Genomic DNA, 19,952 nt, shown 5'->3' on the forward strand with positions numbered 1-19,952 from the left:
TTGCTAAACAGAACAATTTTCTTACTGCAGCATCAGATACTATTTAAATGACGTCTGAGACAACTGTATTGCTTCCCACTGTAACAGTGCTCCCCCTATAGTAGACAAGCCCATTGTGTGCCCCATATAAGTAGTTTTCCCAAATATGTGCCCTATGTACTCTGTGCCCTATATAGTAAAGGAGATCTTCTTTGTGCCTCCATCTAGGTAGGGTGGAGCAGTGGATAAGGGGTGTGGTAGTAGTACAGATATAGGATGAGGGGTGTGGTAGTAGTATAGTGGGAGTGACTGGGGGAAACTGAGGCAGGAGTGCAAATCGCCCTCCTCCTCTCCTCACCCTAGCACACATGCAGGTCCCTGCTCTCTGGAGTAGGCTGCAGGGACTGTACAATAGGGTCATAGCTCCGCTGCCATTACTGGAGTCGTACAGGGGGATCAGGGATCCCGCTGCACAGCTCCAGGACCCGCAGTGGCGCTATCACCCTATTGTACAGTCCCTGCAGCGTTCTCCAGAGACCGGGGACCTGCATGTGTGGCCAAGAGAGGGGAGCAGGACGCGGTGTGTAAGGAGCGGGGGCAGGTCAGTCACTCACGGCTCTTTTAAGCGGCTGGAGGCTGTTAAGCAACAGGACTGCCCGACACCTCACCGCCCTGCTGGAATGATTCTTTGTGAAAATCGAATTTACTATTGATAGGAGTTTAGAGGCAGCTGTTTTGGTTGTGTCGATGGGGATGTTGATGGTGGGAATAGCTGTTGAGAGGAAGTGCAATAGCCAAGTGTTGAATTGGTCAGGGAACGTGGTTGTGGAGCCTGGTGGTCAAGAGATGAAAGCCACTTGGAGGTTAGAGGGGGAATAGATATGGATGAAGTGTACTTCCAAGGTGAGGGAAGGGAGAGGAGGGGTTGGGATAAAGAAGCACTTGTCCATTAGCAGCAGGCCAACCCCACCACATTTGTTGCCAGGGCGAGGGGTGTGAGAAAAGTGGAGCCCACCATAGTAAAGTGCAGCAGGGGAAGCAGTGTCAGTAGGGGACAGCCATGTCTCAGTTAGGCCTATGGGCCCTATTCCACAGTAACTATAATCGGCCGGATCGGCCCAATTTGGCCGATTATCGTTCTGTGAAATAGAGAGAACGATCACCCGATGATCGTGTCATCGGCTGATTGTTCATTTAGGGCCAATCCTAAAATCATCATTCCCCCACCGCGCATCGCTACGGTTGAATAGCGGTGCGTGGCGGGTGACCGACGATTTCACAAGCAGCTTCATACATTACCTGTGAGGTCTTCTCCACACAGTCTTGTTATCTCCTGGGCAGAGGGTGCACCTCATAACGCTGCCGCCAACTAGGAGTGAGCAGTCCCGGCACCAGCGCTAAAACACACACTGGAGGGGAGCTGGATGCAGCCTACACCTCTCACACCGCACCCCACCTTGTCCTGCTCTGGGCCCCCTCCCACTAATACAGTGGCTGCAGTGCAGGTGGGACGTGTTGGGTTGTCACCGGTTCTTCACTCCCCCAGGCACCGCTCTCCCTGCACAGAAAAACTTGTCTCCCATCACTTAGTGTTTGCACAGCACGTGGTGCGGGAGACAAGTGTGATGTTCTCTGCTGCTAGTGTCCCGGGCCGAGCGTCGCACATGGGGCAGAGCGTGCGCCTCATAACATAGCCACCAGCTAGGAGTAGAGAGCAGTACCGGCACCAGCGCTGCACGCCGAGTCTGATCACCAGCCTTCTCAGTCAGCCCCCAGCACAATCTCTGGGGGATCCCAGGCCGGGATCTAAGGGTGATCAGGAGGATCAACTCTCTCGCCCGGGCGGCAGAATTAACAGGTCAGGCATGTTAGGAGCAGCGAACCCAGGGTGCTGTAATGAGGGTGCAGTGGATGCGGCCACCAGTAGAGGAAAAATACTGCAGATACCGTCCTGTTAAAGTTGAGGTCAGTTAACCGACGCCAGAGACTATATCGGTATTTTCACAGTTTACCACCCAGCCCTAACTGGAAGGTATATATTGTTTATACCTGATAAACAATCATGGCTTTAAGACAGGTAACATACACACACCTAGTCTACACTGTCAACAACTGGGGTCTAGCTCAGGTGCCGAGAGATTCCCTTTAAGTCCCACCCATACGCAGCCATTGGAATGGGCCGACCTAGAGGCCTAGGCCCCACCCCCTCTAGGTCAGCCCATCCTAATGACTGCAGAGGAGATGGGGTCTAGATGGTAATGACATCACGGAGGGGCCAGGCTTACGGCGTCAATGTGGGCAGAGGTATGGGGCACAAGGAGAGTTAAGCCCGACCCCTACGGCAGTGTCTAATAACATGCATTTTTGAGGGAAGAGACCAGCAAGAAATCGTTTTTAAGATATGAAATGTCCAGAATATACGCTTAAAGAAAACCAATCACTACCGATTTTTTTTTACTCTATTTAACTTAAAGGGAACCAATCAGCACGTTTGGGCTGATATGGTTCCCTTAAGCATTGCATAAAGCACCTGGAGTGGCCCCGGCACGTACCGGTCGCGGCAGGTGCTTTAGAAGGGAGAAAATGACTTTCATTTACCGGCTCGTGACTAGATACGAGCGGGGAAGTAATCATGGTGGGCGGCTCCCCGCTCGTATCTAGTCACTGCTCTCTGCCTGTCAGCGCGCTCAGAGGGGATGATTGACAGGCAGAGAGGTCCGTTACTGGCCTCTCTGCCTGTCAATCTTCCCGCCGAGCGTGCTGACAGGCAGAGCGCAGTGACTAGATACAAGCGGGGAACACACGACACTCAAACCTCGCTCTCGACTGACATCATTTCCAATTTCTTGCGCATGTGCAGCATTGCTTTGCGCACGCCTTCGCGGCCATATTGCCTGACGCAGCATGCATAGAGACGTTTCCTAACATGGTTAGTACCTCAGTGCACTTTGAAATTGTAAACATGTGACACTAGTTATCTAATAATTTACGATATGTAAGCATGTTCTATCCCCCATTGTGTTACCCTTGAGAAAGTCCAGTTAGTGGACGGAACGGGTGGGGTTCGGTCTCCCAGCCTGGAGGCTCTCTGGTGTCCCTTTGGCTTCTTTGATATACTGTGGTTCTTGCCTGCTAGTGTAGCTATATTTTCATTTGTTCTTCATCACGTTTTTGTAGCACTATATACTCATTATAATAATAATACTTATATATATTACACACATACACTTTTTTCTTTTTGGTTGGTATACGCACTTTCACTTTATACTCCTGCAGGATGAATGTCTATCATGCACAGTACCAGTTACATTATATTGTTATATACCAGAGAGCTGCGTTGTATTTACAGGCTAGGGAGTAGGTTGTTGGTTATTTTCTTGACAACTTTTGAATTATGTGGGATGATTTTAATTGTTTTTAGGGGGATCTAATCATGTATTGTTGCTGTATTATTGTATTTGTGATTTTCAATAAAGTATGAATTTTAGATTTATCATGGTGTGCTTACCGTTGTGTCTATATACTTTGTTGTTGGTTGGGTGGGTAAAGTACCTAACTGCCATGAAGCCCCATCTAGGTGCTACCCATCCACTGATAAAGTAAAGTGATTTTAGAGTAGAAAGACGAATGTTGAATGTGCAGCATCTAAGCTTGTGGATGTTGTGGAGAACACAACAGATTAAGGGGTGACAATTTCACTTTAAATACACAATTGATTACCAAGATACTGTCTGCAGCCTTCAGATTACCCTTTCTATACCGTAAAAACCTCTACCAATTATTAACCAGTTTTGTGATATATCTGTGATGAGACAAGCTTTATCGAATTATAAAATTTCTTATGTTGGCAGAGTAGCTACATATGAAACATTTCTCATATATAAATTTTAAGAGTTAGTATCCCTCCCATTTCTTTACCTTCTGAGTTTCTCTCAGGCTCAAAGAACCAAGACAGCACATATATAAAAGGTTACTATACCATGGGAACATATTTTCTGCGCAACTCTGAAATTTATGGGAGCTGCCTAGACTATCACTAAATCATCCAGGTGGCCCACTGAAGTCGTATTACAAGGATCGATGAGCAGCAGGCAGTCGATGTCATGATCGGGCCGTTTCAACATGTTGAAAGACCGCGATTGGCAGCCTCCGCGCATGTGTGGCTGATCGTGGTCTTTTAACACGTCTTATTACACCGAACAATTATTGGCTGAAACAGCCGATAATAAGCCAAGAACAGAAGATGATTGGTGCAATAGGGCCTTTAACGTATAACTATCATTTAACCCCTTAAGGTCAAAGCCAATTTTCGTTTTTGCACTTTTGCTTTTTCCACTTTGTTTAAAAGTCCAGAGCGCTTGCATTTTTTCACCTAGAGACGTATAGGAGCGCTTATTTTTTGCTAAACCAATTGTACTTTTGCAATGACAGGCATTATTTTTCCATAACATATGCTGCGAAACTAGAAAAAAATCATTTGCGCTGTCAAATTGAAAAAAAAAAAAAAGGAATTTGTTTTGATTTCGGGGAGTTTTGCATTTACGCCGTTCACCCTATGGTAAAACTGACTTGTTATGCATGTTCCTCAAGTCGTTACAATTACAACGATATTTAACATGTATAACTTATATTATCTGATGGCTTGTAAAAAATTCAAACCATTGTTAACAGATATATGTTCCTTAAAATCGCTCTATTCCCAGGCTTATAGCGCTTTTATCCTTTGGTATATGGGTCTGTGTGAGGTGTCATTTTTTGCGCCATAATGCATTCTTTCTATCGGTACCTTGATTGCGCATATATGACTTTTTGATCACTTTTTATTACATTTTTTCTGGATTTGATGCAACCAAAAGTGCGCAATTTTGTACTTTGGAATTTTTGGGCGCTTACGCAGTTTACCGTGCGAGATCAGTAATGTGATTAACACGCACGGCGATACGAAACATGTTTATTTGTTTATTTATATTTATAAAATGGGAAAAGGGGGTGATTTGGACTTTTAATAGGGGAGGGGATTTTTATTAATAAAAAAACATTTTTACTTTTATTTTTACTTTAACTAGAAGTAGGGCTGGGCGATTAATCAAATTAATTCGATTAATCACCCAGAAGGTTAGAATCGATTAGATTTTTTGTCAAAATCGTAAATTCGATTTTCACAAAAAATCATTGTGAGCGGCGCAGCGCGGAATGTCGGGCAGCCGGCCCGGCTGGAGGTGCAGGGCGGGTGGCGCTGCGTGGAGTGTCGGGCAGGAGGTACAGGGCGGGCACCGCTACATGGAGTGTCGGGCCAGAGGTGAGGTGCAGGGTGAGAAGTGAGGTGAGGTGCAGGTCGGGCGGGCAGTCCGCCTAAGCTACGACTGACCTGCCCCAGCTGTACATATCGCGTCCTGTTCCCCTTCCGGTCACACATGCAGGTCCCGATCTCTGGAGGAGGCTGCAGAGACTGTAGTGGTGATAGCGCCCTGCGGGTCCTGGAGCTGTACAGCGGAATCTGCATCCCCGATCCCGCTGTACAACTCCAGTAATGGCAGCAATGCTATCACTACAGTCTCTGCAGCCTCCTCCAGAGACCGGGACCTGCATGTGTGACCGGAAGGGGAACTTGTGTGCCTGAAAGAGGAGGGCAATGTGCACTCCTGCCCCAGTCCCCCTGTGTCCCCCCCCCCAGCTGCCCCAGTGCCCCTGTGTCCCCCCCCCCAGCTGCCCCAGTGCCCCTGTGTCCCCCGCCCCAGTGTCCCCCGCCCCCTGTGCCCCCCCCAGCTGCCCCAGTGCCCCTGTGCGTCCCCCCCAGCTGCCCCAGTGCCCCTGTGTCCCCCCCCCAGCTGCCCCAGTGCCCCTGTGCGTCCCCCCCAGCTGCCCCAGTGCCCCTGTGCGTCCCCCCCAGCTGCCCCAGTGCCCCTGTGTCCCCCCCCCCAGCTGCCCCAGTGCCCCTGTGTCCCCCCCCCAGCTGCCCCAGTGCCCCTGTGTCCCCCCAGCTGCCCCAGTGCCCCTGTGTCCCCCCCCAGCTGCCCCAGTGCCCCCCCCCAGCTGCCCCAGTGCCCCTGTGTCCCCCCCCCAGCTGCCCCAGTCCCCTGGTGTCTGCTCCAGTCCCCCTGTGTCACCCCCTGCCTGCCCCAGCCCCCCTTCAGTCACCCCGAGCTGCCCCAGCCCCCCTTCAGTCAACCTCAGTTTGCTTCAGTCCCCCCCAGTTTGCCAGAGTCACCCGCAGCTCCCTCATTTTCCCCCAGTCGCCCCTCATCTATACCTGTATTACTACTACACCACTCATCTATACCTGTATTACTACTACACCCCTCATCTTTACCTGTACTACTACAGCACACATCGATACCTGTACTACTAATCCTCCTCATCTGTACTACTAACACCCCTCATCTTTACCTGTACTACTACTACACCCCTTATCCGCTATACCTCCACTACTACACTCTACCAAGATGGAGGCACAAAGAAGATCTCCTATACTATATGGGGACATGGGGGGGGCTTGTCTACTACATGGGGAGCACTGTTGCAGTGGGAAGCAATACAGTTGTCTCAAACATCATTAAAATAGTATCTGACGCTGCAGGGAGAAAAATGTTCTGTTTATTAAGCAAAAAAAAAAAAAAAAAAAAAAAGAAAAGAAAAGAAAAGAAAAGAAAAGAAAAAAAAAAGAAAAAAAAAAAAAAAAGAAAAAAAAAAATTTAAAATTGAGAATCGTCCAAAATTAAAAAAAAAAAAAAAAGATTTTTTGGCCATATTGCCCAGCCCTAACTAGAAGTCCCCCTGGGGGACTTGTATATAAACATCAATGATCTCTCATAGAGATCAATGCTGTGTATATACACTGCACAGATCGTTGAGTGAGATCGGTCATAGATTACATAGCAATCTATTGCCGAGCTGGGATCAGAGTCATTCCGACGCTGAGGCCTGGCAGGGGCAGAAGAACAGTTCTCCCCCCCACCCCCGCGCGATTGCATCCGTCCCACTAGACACCAGGGACGTGAGGTCTGAAGCCTCTAAGTGCAGCTGTCAGGTTTGACAGCTGCACTTAGAGGCTTAATTAGCCGGCGCGGCAACGGGACCCGCGCCGGCTAATAGAGGCACTGCCCGGCTGCACATGTCAGCCGGGATCAGCGCCGTTCAGAGCGAGTCCCGCCGGGAACCCGCTCTGAACAACCCCCGCGGAACCATGACGTATCAGATACGTCATGGGTCGCTAAGGGGTAGGGATGCACGATGCACCGAAATATCTACTATCGATATTTCGGGCAAAAAAACGATTCAATACCAGGATTTCCTGGTATCGATATTTCATGTTACGCTGCATAATAGTGCAGTGCATAAAGTACAGTGCAGAGAACACAGCCGGCGGCTATCTGAGCGCCGGCCGTGTTCTCTGTATGCCTCTCCCTGCCCCCTGCGGTCACCTCCGCTGCGCGGCCCTCCCTCAGCTCCCAGCGGCGCCATTTTCAAATAGCCGGCACTTGTGTAGATGCAGCTTTCACACTGACAGCGGCATCTAACCACTCCGTATGCAGCAGGGGTGGCTACTGTGTGTAGCAGACCCCCGCTGTCGGTGTCTCTCTGATAATAGAGTCCGGCTCGGCCAGACTGTTACCAGGGAAATGATTTATGCAGCGGAGCCGGAGCTGCACAGAGGTCTGGGCGGGTAGGGAGAGAAGACAGAGCAGGAGGTCCCGGAGAGGAGGACGGAGGAGGCGGGTGGATGTGCAGCACATGTGACGATCCAGCCGGCTGGCAGGTGGGGGGAGGGGACGGGGCTGTGAGGAGCAGACATCAGTGATGTGGGGGGTGACAATAGCTGATGCAGCAGAGCCGGCAGCCGTGATAGCTGATGCAGCAGAGCCGGCAGCCGTGATAGCTGATGCAGCAGAGCCGGCAGCCGTGATAGCTGATGCAGCAGAGCCGGCAGCCGTGATAGCTGATGCAGCAGAGCCGGCAGCCGTGATAGCTGATGCAGCAGAGCCGTCTTAGTGATAGCTGATGCAGCAGAGCCGTCTTAGTGATAGCTGATGCAGCAGAGCCGTCTTAGTGATAGCTGATGCAGCAGAGCCGTCTTAGTGATAGCTGATGCAGCAGAGCCGTCTTAGTGATAGCTGATGCAGCAGAGCCGTCTTAGTGATAGCTGATGCAGCAGAGCCGTCTTAGTGATAGCTGATGCAGCAGAGCCGTCTTAGTGATAGCTGATGCAGCAGAGCCGTCTTAGTGATAGCTGATGCAGCAGAGCCGTCTTAGTGATAGCTGATGCAGCAGAGCCGTCTTAGTGATAGCTGATGCAGCAGAGCCGTCTTAGTGATAGCTGATGCAGCAGAGCCGTCTTAGTGATAGCTGATGCAGCAGAGCCGTCTTAGTGATAGCTGATGCAGCAGAGCCGTCTTAGTGATAGCTGATGCAGCAGAGCCGTCTTAGTGATAGCTGATGCAGCAGAGCCGTCTTAGTGATAGCTGATGCAGCAGAGCCGTCTTAGTGATAGCTGATGCAGCAGAGCCGTCTTAGTGATAGCTGATGCAGCAGAGCTGTCTTAGTGATAGCTTAGACAGATATCACTAACTTTATTTTTAACACAATAAAATAAAAATAGTCCAAAAATTGGTATCACTGTAATAGTGCAGGGGTATTATATTTCTACCACTGTATTTTGTTTAGTTTTTTTTATACTTTACTAAGTATCGAACTGGTATTGAGTATCGAAATAAAAAAAGATAGTATCGGTATCGATTAAACTTATTACACGTCACAGTGAAAAGTTTTTAAAATTGGTGGGGGTCTGGGTGCAAAGACCCCCCGCGAACACTAGTAGAAGGGACAGAGGAGCCCACCAGTGTTCACTATGCCCCTTCGCCTCTACGCCTCTACTATAAACTGCTATAACAACCAGTTCATTAAATTATAACCAAAGTCTATGAAACGTTTTTGTAGAGCTGGATAACCCCTTTAAAGGGAACCAATCACCTCAAAAATGCATATAAAGCTAAGTACATGTGCTGTTAGACCACACAGCACACTTCCCACACGTTTTCATAGCCTCCTTGCCTCCCCCGTGTAAGCCACAAAGTCACTTTATAAAACTGGCGCCCTGTATGCAAATTACCAGAGGTAGTCATCGGGGTGGTGTGCGGATAGCAGGTAGTCACGGTCTGCTGGGCGTCTCCTATCGTCCTCTGCGTTCTTCCGCTTCAATCACGCCCCTATCAGCGTGACTCAAATCGCCCAGTAGCTGTGTCGTCACTTGGGAGCGCGCCGTGCCCGACATCAGCGCGCCTACGTTGTGACGCCGCCGCGCATGCGCAGTACAGCCGCTTCTGTTCTGGCGGTACTGCGCCTCTGCAGAATAGCCTCGAACTCAGTGTGAGCCGGAGTTCGAGGCTATTCTGCACAGGCGCGGTACCGCCGGAATGGAAGTGGCGGTACTGCGCATGCGCGGCGGCGGCACAGCGTAGGCGCGCCGACGTCGGGCATGGCGCACTCCCGAGTGACGTCACAGCTACTGTGCAATTTGAATCACGCCCACAGAGGCGTGACTAAAGCGGAAGAACGCCTAGGACGATAGGAGACACCCAGCAGACCGTGACCAGCTGCTATCCGCACACCGCCCCGATGACTACCTCAGGTAATTTGCATACAGGGCGCCAGTTTTATAAAGTGACTTTGTGGCTTACACGGGGGAGGCAAGGAGGCTATGAATACATGTGTGGGAAGTGTGCTGTGTGGTCTAACAGCACATGTACTTAGCTTTATATGCATTTTTGAGGTGATTGGTTACCTTTAAGTATTCTATTGCTCCCCAAAAGTTACACAAATTACCAATATACACTTATTACGAGAAATGCACAAAGGGCTTTTTCCCCTTTTTACTACTGCATCAAGTCTTCACTTACTGGATAAAATGGTGATGTCACGACCCGACTTCCAGAGCTGTGCGGGCTGTGGCTGCTGGAGAGGATGATGATGGGGATGTTCAGTGTCCTTCCATTGCCCTCCTGCCAGCAGCCACAGCCCTGGAAGTCGGGTCCTGACATCACCATTTTATCCAGGAAGTGAAGCCTTGATGCAGTAGTAAGTGCAGGGAAAAAGCACTTTACGTCTATTTCCCGTAATAAGTGTATATTGGTAATTTGTATAAGGGTATGTGCTCACTATGGAACCCCGACGGATCACCCGCAACGGATTCCACAGCTTTCCCCCGTGCATCTCCACTGGTCCCATAGGCTTCATTTTATGGTTTGCCAAATTCCGCCCGAAGAATGAGCGCGACAGCTGAATCTGGCAAACCATAGAATAAAGGCTACGGGACTAGCAGAGATGTGCGCGGACGCCAATGTCCGCCAAAGCCGAACTTCTCCTTTAAAGATGTTCTTTAGAGAGCAAAAAATGTCATAACTCCAGCTGTATCAGAAAGCATCTACTGGAATGAGAGTGGGTCAGGTGCATATTGCTGTTAATGTTTCATAGCTGTCCGATGTTGCTGGGACATCGGAAGGGTATTCGACATTGCATGCGGAAGTGGTTTTGCCTACACACAATGCTCAACACACATCTGCAAGTATATTATATTACACGGAAAAATATATACATCTGTGCGCATCAGTTTTGATCTGTTTTACCATTGACTTCCATTATAAAAAAAAAAAAAGTTCAAAATGTATTTTTAACATACACAAAAACGTAGTTGACCTTATTTTTGTGTTCGTTAAAAAAAAAAAAAAATTTAAATAATGGAAGTCAATAGAAACACACAGATGTATACGTTTTTCCATCCATTAATTCCAAAAACGAATAAAATGGATTGCAGAAACAGTGGGAGATTTATCAAACATGGTGTAAAGTGAAACTGGCTCAGTTGCCCCTAGCAACCAGATACCACCTTTCATTCCTCACAGACTATTTGGAAAATGCAAGGTGGAATCTGATTCCAGTTTCACTTTACACCATGTTTGATTAATCTCCACCATAGTGTGAACCAAGGGGCTAGACGCTTATGAACTTTATTATTAGAGTGACTGTACCACCAGGCCGAGGCTGAAGCACTCGAGGCAGGCCGATCCACCCTTAGTGGGAAGAAACCCCAGCCCCTCCATGACATGACTCCATTAAAATCAATGATACCGTATCATAGAGGGGCAAGGGTTTCCTCCCACTAAGGGTGGGTCGGCCCGCCTTCAGTGCTTCAGCCTGTAACATCAGGCCTGGGCTGAAGCACTGGAGGCGGGCTGACCCACCCCCAATGGGAGGAAACCCCCATTCCTCTATGATACAGCTCCATTGATATCTAATGGAGCAGTGTCAGAGGTTTGCTCCCACTGGGGGTGGGTCAGCCCAGGCCTGATGGTAGAGTCCCTTTAAGATGCCAGTGGCGGGTTTAGACTACAGGCTAATGTGTATGGAAGCCTCCCAACTCTGGCAAATGATGTCGACAGAAGGGTCGAACATGCTTTTTTCTGCCCAATCCTTTTATTCTGGGAAGGATAAGCATGCACCAGGACAGTTATTTTTGGTGTATTGGCACCTCTACAGTCAGAGACCCCTCTAATAAGCAGATAAGTGTACAAAGGTTGTGTCAAGTCTGCTAATGTTAACCCCTTAACGACATCGGGCGTAAACTTACGCCCTCGCGCCCTGGTACTTGGCGCATCAGGGCGTAAATTTACGCCCGATGTTTCCCCGATCGCTGCGTGTTCACACACAGCGGTCGGGGAAGATGGCCTGCTATAAATCATAGCAGGCCATCTTAGCTTCACGGCACGGGGGGTGGTTAACACCCCCCGTGCTTACGATCGCTGCTATAGGCTGATCAATTCAGATCAGCCAATAGCGGCGATCGGAACCTTTCCGGGTCATCGGCGACCCGATGACCCGGAAAAAAAATGGCGGTCGGTGCTGTCCGAGGACGGCACCGACCGCCATTACTGTAAAAAGTAATGGTGATCGCCGTGCCACCGGCCCGATCGCCGTGAACGGCCGGCCGGCCGTTCACGGCGATCGGGCCGGTGGCACGGCGATCAGAGTCCCACAAAATAGTAAATACCTGCCCTGGACCCCTCAGCTAGGTAGCCGAGGGGTCCAGAGCAGGTATTTGTACATTACTCACCTGTCCCGGGCTCCTGATCGGCGTCTTCCGGGTTCGCGGCGTTCTCGTCTTCGTTCGGGTCTTCGGCTTCTTCCGTGACGTCACGTTCGGCTTCTCTCGGCTATTTTCGGCTCCAGCGTCGGCTCTTTCCGTATTTTGCGCTCTGCTGCCCCCTAGCGGCTGATATGTGTAATACACTTATCAGCAGCTACAGGGATATTCAGAATGTAGAATTTTTTTTTTTTTTTTTTTTGAAATTTTTTTTTTTTGTATTTTCCGCACCCTATCGCCGCTAAGTGTTGATCAGCATCGCACGAAAGTGCGCTGCTAATCAGCAACTCCTCCTTTTTGGCGTAGGGTGTTTTTTTTCTATATCCTACTGCCACGGTCTGCTTATAAGTGCCGCACATAAGTGCGGCATTCATCAGCAACACCATTTTTGGCGTAGGTTTTTTTTTTATACTTACTGTAAAAAAACACGTAAAAAACACTACATTACACCACACTACATTGAATAAAGTTTGACACTACACCACTACATACCCCATATACCAATCCCCGTATAAAGACGGCCCCCAGGGTGTTTTCGGCGTCAGAGGGATACGTTATTACCTCCGACACCGAAACAGCCAGTGAGGATGAATGGGGGGATCCTTCTTTCCTCCATTCATCCTCATCATCCAGTGACGTGTCTGGGGGTAGCATAGCGTACGCTGCCCCCCAGACACGTCTTTTCCGCCAGAACCGTCCCAATAAGAGATGACGGTATGGTGTGAAATTCTACAAACTGTGTGAGCGTACCTCAGGGTACTCTTAGAGATTTAGGGTACGTGCACACTGCGGAATGGCGAAGGATAACCCTTTGTGCATTCCGCAGCTGGCACCCACCGGCGGACTGATGCGGGCGCATGTCTCCACCCGTGTCATAGACTCCATTCTATGCACGGGCGGAATCCGTCGTCCATCCAAAGAATGAATACGTTGGACGGAGAGCGGAATCCGCCCGTGCATAGAATGGAGTCTATGACACGTGTGGAGACGTGCGCCTGCATCAGTCCGCCGGTGGGTGCCAGCTGCGGAATGCACGAAGGGTTATCTGTTGCGATTCCGCAGTGTGCACGTACCCTTAGAGTGTATGTAGGAAGGGACACCCGAATGCAGCCCCCAGATGCCCCCTGCCCCCCCATCCTCGGAGTTAGTGGGGACATCGTCCGGGAACTGATCTTCCCACTGCTGGATAAAGGTCACCACCTGTACGGGGATAACTTTTATACCAGCACCCCCTCTTCCGGTCCCTCGCTGCCCGAGCTACTGTAGCTTGCGGCACGATCCGAACATATCAGAAGCAGTAATAGAGCCCTAATATTTAGCAGCCATGGAGCGTCCCCAGCGCTTCTGGATATGAGGGACCCCGTATCGCACCAGGGCAACATTTTCCAGGTGACGTCCCCCACACTGGAGAAAGGGAGACCCCAGAAGAAGTGGAGAGTGTGGCGTAACAGGGGGATCAGGAAGGACGCCATTTTCCAGTGTGACACCTGTCCTGATCACCCCGGCCTCTGCATACTGGATCGCTCCAAGGCGCACCACACGTCACTGGGGTTCTACATTATCTAAATTCTGTCCCTTATTCCTATTTCAGGGGTCACGTTGATCCAGGGATTATTCTAATCGCCATTATGGAGTCGGGAAGGAATTTTTCCCCTGTGATGAGGCTACTGTCGTCTGCCTTACGAGGGTTTTTTTTTGCCTTCCTCTGGATCAACACAGGTTGAGTTTGATGGACACCTGTCATTTCCAACCTTATAAACTAATAATTGGCCTAATACCCCCAAATAAATTAGAATTGTCCCTTTTCCCCAGCTAAGTAGGTATGGCCGCCATTCCCATTAGAGGATGCCATGATGCAATTACAAAGCCTCTGTGCGGCCAGGACAGTAGAAACCCCCCACAAGTGACCCCATTCTGGAAACTACACCCCATAAGGAATCTAACAAGGGGGGCAGCGGGGATATGGCCCCCTGGTGACGGCCACATTTGGGACGTGAAAATGAAAAAAATTGTATTTTTTATTTTCTCGGCACATGTTCTACGTAAGTGCCCGTCACCAGTGGGGTCCATATGCTCACTGCACCCCTTGTTAGATTCCTTATGGGGTGTAGTTTCCAGAATGGGGTCACTTGTCGGGGGTTTCTACTGTCCTGGCAGCACAGGAGCTTTGTAATTGCGACATGGCCTCCATCCTCCATTCCAGCCTCTAAATGGCGCTCTGTCCCTTTGGTGACTTGCCCTGTGCCCATATGGCACATTATGCCCACATGTGGGGTATTTTCGTACTCAGGGGACACTACCCTACACGTTTTGTGTTCATTTTCTTTTTAACCCCTTGTGGAAATGGAAAAAAATCAAGGCTAGACCAACATTTAGTGTAATTTTTGTAAAATTTTTACTCTAAATCATTAATCTTGTCATGTTTTTTCATTTTCACAAGGGGTTAAAAGATAAAAAAAAACATTTAATGTGTAGAGCAATTTCCCCTGAGAACGGAAATACCCCACATGTGGACATAAAGCGCCATGCGGGTGCAGGGTAAGCCTCCAAAGGGAAGGAGCGCCATTTGGTTTTTGAAGGCTGGATTTGGATGGAATGGATTTCGAGGGGCCATGTTGCATTCAAAAGGCCCCTGTGTTGCCAAGACAGTTGAAACCCCCCACAAGTGACCCCATTATGGAAACTACACCCCTCAAGGAATGTAACAAGGGGTGTAGTGAGCATATGGACCCCACTGGTGACGGGCACAAATGTGGAACAATGTGGCGTGAAAATGAAATATTACATTTTTTACACTATAATGTTGGTTTAGCCTTGAATTTATCATTTTCACAAGGGGTTAAAAGAGAAAAAACACACAATATGTGTAGAGCAATTTCCCCCGAGTCCGTAAATACCCCACATGTGGACATAAAGCGCCATGTGGGCGCAGGGCAAGCCTCCGAAGGGAAGGAGCGCCATTTGGATTTTGGAGGTTGGATTTGGCTAGAATGGATGATGAACGCCATGTCGCATTTACAGAGCCCTCGTGCTGCCAAAACACTGGAAACCCCCCACAAGTGACCCCATTCTGGAAACTGCACCCCTCAGGGAATCTAACAAGGCGTGCAGTGAGGATATGGACCCCTTGATGACGGGCACATTTGTGCCATGAAAGTGAAAAAATGAAATTTTTCCCTTTCACGTCACATTGTTCCACATTTGTGCCCGTCACCAGTGGGGTCCATATGCTCACTGCACCCCTTGTTAGATTCCTTGAGGGGTGTAGTTTCCAGAATGGAATCACTTGTGGGGGGTTTCCAGTGTCTTGGCAGCACGAGGGCTCTGTAAATGCGACGTGGCCCTTGAAATCCTTTTCAGTGAAATTCAGCTTCCAAAAGCCAATTGGCGCTCCTTCCCTTTGGAGGCTCGTCCTGCGCCCCCTTGGCACTCTATCGCCACATGTGGGGTATTTCTGTACTCGGGAGAAACTGCGCTACACATTTTTTGTCTTTTTTTGCCTCTTATCCCTTTAAGAAAATGAAAAATTGAAGGCTAGAACAACGTTTTAGTGTAAAAAATAAATTTTTCTTTTTTCACGCCATATTGTTCGGAAAATCTGTGAAGCACCTGTGGGGTCCAGATGCTCACCGCACCCCTTGTTACATTCCTTGAGGGGTGTAGTTTTCTAAATGGTGTCACTTTAGGGGTGTTTTTTAGGTTTTGGCACCCCAGAGCCTCTGCCAACCTGAAGTGGTACAGTCAAAAATGACCAAATATAACGGAGGCGTTGAAATTCACTAGGCGCTCCCTTATATCTGAGGCTTGTGGTTGCGTCAATAGCGCAATAGGGCCACATATGGGGTATTTCTATAAACTGCAGAAACGGGGCAATAATTATTGGGGTGCATTTCTCTGGTAATAGGTTTATAATTATGAAAAATATTGGATTACAATAAAATCTCTGCACAGAAAATTAAAATTTTCAAATTCCTTACACACTTAGCTTTTATTTCTGTGACTCCCCTAAAGGGTTAAAACACTTTCTGGATATGCTTTTGCAGAGTTTGGGGGGTGCAGTTTCTGAAATGGGGTGCTTTGTGGGGCTTTCTAACATACAGGCCCCTCAAATACACTTTAAACCTGAACAGGTCCCTAAAAATATCTGATTTTGAAATTTTACTGAAAATTTGGAAATTTGCTGCTAATGTTTTAAGCTTCCTATCGTCTAAAAAAAATGAAAGATAGTTTAATAAATGCCGCCAACATAAAGTAGACATGTTGCTAATGCTATTTAATATATAATTTATGTGGTATAACCACTTTCTGTATACGCAAAAAAGTTTCAAAGTTGGAAAAATGCATTTTTTCACATTTTTTCACATTATTTGGGTTTTTTTCATAAAGATTTGTTATGAGTATCGACTCCAATTTACCAGAAATGTAAAGTACAATATGTCACGAGAAAACAATCTCAGAATCAGCCGGATAGGTAAAAGCATCCCGAAGTTATTAATGACTAAAGTGACACTGGTCATATTCATAAAATTTGTCTCTGTCATTAAGGCCATTTCAGGCTCTGTCCTTAAGGGGTTAAACAAGCACCTCTGGAGCAGAGGACACCATGATCAGGCGAACCCTAGAACGCTTTCCAGCAGAGCCGCAAAACATTATTTTAAACACATACAAAAAAAAAAAAGAAAAAAAAAAGAAGAAGAACAAACATTAATGACGTGAGAGATGGTTTTAAGGACATGTTTTGAACATAGGCAGAGAGATTTTTAGCAGACGCATGTGAACAGCCCCTCAACATGGCCTTCAATGCTAAACCAAAACACTGAAAAAGAAAGTTGCACCATGTAACACTTGTGCAGAGCCTGAAGAGCTAGGAAGGCACGACACAGGGATATATAAAGTACAAAGCTACCTCAACACTAGACGCACCCTGTACTACATATATGGCTACAATACTATAACGCATTAAGCTTTGCATACCTTGAAGCCGGACATGTACAAGAGACTCGACTGAGACAAAAAAAAAAAATAAATAAGTTTTTCTTTTCTCTAAACTACCTGTCAGACGCGGCTTCATCTTGTCCTCCGTTCCGGCTGCTCCTCTGCCAGGCATTTTGACAACGAACCGTTGGGACACAGACTTACGGGCTCCCTATCCCCTCTTCCCCCTCAGCAGTCTCCCTTCCGGTCGCTTCTCCCCGCGCGATTCTGCTTGGCGGGAAGTTTTCAGCTGCTGAATTTCCCTTGAAGCTGGCAAGCTGACTGGGAGTCACGTGGTAATCGACGTCTCCACGCAACCAATGAGGGGTTAGCTCGACTTGATTCTGCAGGACGATTGGTGACAACGCTGTCCTCACTCATTGGCTATTCTAGTCGCGGCATTCTCTCAATTCGCCAAAGGAGACGTGTTGGTGTATTTCTCCCGGTGCAATTTATTGGTGACATCTGTCATGGCCCCACACTGTTTTGGTGAAGGGGTTTAAAGAAGGTCCTTGTGTTTTACTGCGCAGTCTACACTGGAGTACTTTTCAGGTGACTCACTCCATTTTTATGTCAACCCTTCATAGAGAGAAGGCTACAGAGTGAAGGTGGTGAGTGTGCAGTCTGCGACCTATAGGGGACGCACACATGACGTTCTATCTCTACACTGTAGATACAATAGTACCATCCCAAAGATATCAGAAGTGTCTGGGTATGTCCAGGCATGCCCATGGTGGTAAAGCAGCAGGCTTAACCCCTTCATGACCCAGACCAAAATGGCTTTAACCCCTTAGTGACCAAGCCTATTTGGGCCTTAAAGGAGAATTCTGACAAAAATTTGTTATTAAAATATTGTATTGCCCCCCCCCCCCCCAAAAAAAAAGGTTATACAAATCCCCAATATACACTTATTACGGGAAATGCATATAAAGTGCTTTTTTCCCTGCACTTACTACTTCATCAAGGCTTCACTTTCTGGATAACGTGATGTCACGACTAGAGATGAGCAAACCTCGAGCATGCTCGAGTTCATCCAAACCCGATCAATTGTCATTTGATAAGCGGTGGCTGCTGAAGTTGGATAAAGCCCTAAGGCTATGTGGAAAACATGGATATAGTCATTGTCTGTATCCATGTTTTCTAGATAACCTTAGATCTTTATCCAACTTCAGCAGCCACTGCTAATCAAATGCTGAATGCTCGGGTTCGGATGAACACGCATGCTCGAGGTTCACTAATCTCTAGTCATGACCCTACTCCCAGAGCTGTGTGGACTGTGGCTACTGGAAAAGATGATGCCAGAGGGATGCTTGGTGTCCCTCCAGTGCCCTATGTCCCTCAGTGGCCCCCTGCCATCATCCTCTCCAACAGCCACAGCCCGCACAGCTCTGGGACTTGGGTCATGGCATCACCATTTTATCCAGGAAGTGAAGCCTTGATGCAGAAGTAAGTGCAGAGAAAAAAGCACTTTAAAGGAATTCCCGTAATAAGTGTATATTGGGGATTTGTATAAATTTGGGGGGACAATACAATACTTTAATAAAAAATTTCGCCGGACTACTCCTTTAAAGAGAACCAATCACCTAAAATTTACTATCCCTATTATCAAAGATTCTCTCTCCCTAAGTCTATCTATGAAGATACAGACTGCCTTTGCAGTCTGTATCTTATTCTTTACCTAATTTCTCTTCCTCTGTGCAGTAATGCTGGGCGCCGCCATCTTGATGACGTCACGTGCGTTCCAGCGGTGCGTTCCAGCGTTCCAGCAAGATGGCGGCGGCCGGCATTAATGCACCGGAACAAAGGAGCAGGTAAAGTATAAGATACAGATTGCAAATGCAGTCTGTATCTTTATGAAGTCTATTTATGAAGATACAGACTACATTTGCAGTCTGTATCTTATACTTTACCTGCTCCTTTGTTCCGGTGCAGTAATGCCGGCCGCCGCCATCTTGATGACGTCACGTGCGTTCCAGCGGTGCGTTCCAGAGTGACGTCATTAAGATGGCGGCGCCCGGCATTACTGCACCGGAACAAAGGAGCAGGTAAAGTATAAGATACAGACTGCAAATGCAGTCTGTATCTTCATAAATAGACTTCGGAAAGATACAGACTGCCTTTACAGTCTGTATCTTATACTTTACCTGATCCTCTGGTCCGCTACAGCAAGGCCGGCGCCGCCATCTTGATTACGCTACTTGCGTTCCACCGCTGGAACGCAAGTGACGTATTCAAGATGGCGGCGCGCGGCCTTCCTGCACCGAACAAGAGGATCAGGTAAAGTATAAGATACAGACTGCAAAGGCAGTCTGTATCTTAATAAATAGACAAAATGAAGATACAGACTGCCTTTGCAGTCTGTATCTTATACTTTACCTGATCCTCTGGACCGCTACAGCAAGGCCGGCGCCGCCATCTTGATTTAGTCTTTTGCGTTCCAGCGGTGGAACGAAAGTGACGTCATCAAGATGGCGGTGCCCGGCCTTGCCGCTTTGCATGACGGGAGCTTCCTGTCTCGCGCCAGCTCTTTTCAAAAGAGCCGGCGCGAGATAGGAAAGTAAAAAGTAAATAGTTTAAAAACACAGCCAAAAAAGTAATGAATTATATTTACAAATATTAATAAAATAAGTAAATACATCAAATTAGGGGAAAATTTTTTTTTGATTTTCATCGATGATTGGTTCTCTTTAACCCTTTGAGGACCAGGCCCAAAATGACCCAGTGGACCGCGCAAATTTTAATCTTAGTGTTTCCGTTTTTCCCTCCTCTCCTTCTAAGAGCTCTAGCACTTTCAGTTTTTTATCTACAGGCCATGTAAGTGCTTGTTTTGTTACAGGAATAGTTGTACTTTGTAATGGCGTCATTC

At 48.0% G+C, this 19,952-nt stretch overlaps 1 protein-coding gene across 1 annotated transcript in view; it reads right to left on the minus strand.

Annotated features, from left to right (window-relative positions):
• CHAF1A (chromatin assembly factor 1 subunit A) overlaps positions 1–17,362 on the minus strand; it is a 157,977-nt gene extending 140,615 nt beyond the window's left edge. Inside the window, 1 exon segment of the mRNA XM_069964527.1 lies at positions 17,165–17,362. Within this exon segment, the coding sequence (XP_069820628.1) occupies positions 17,165–17,219 (55 nt within the window). The 5' untranslated portion in view covers positions 17,220–17,362.
• Positions 17,363–19,952: the final 2,590 nt, after the last annotated feature.

This window comes from Dendropsophus ebraccatus, chromosome 3, assembly GCF_027789765.1.
Source record: "Dendropsophus ebraccatus isolate aDenEbr1 chromosome 3, aDenEbr1.pat, whole genome shotgun sequence".
Lineage (NCBI taxonomy): Eukaryota > Metazoa > Chordata > Amphibia > Anura > Hylidae > Dendropsophus > Dendropsophus ebraccatus.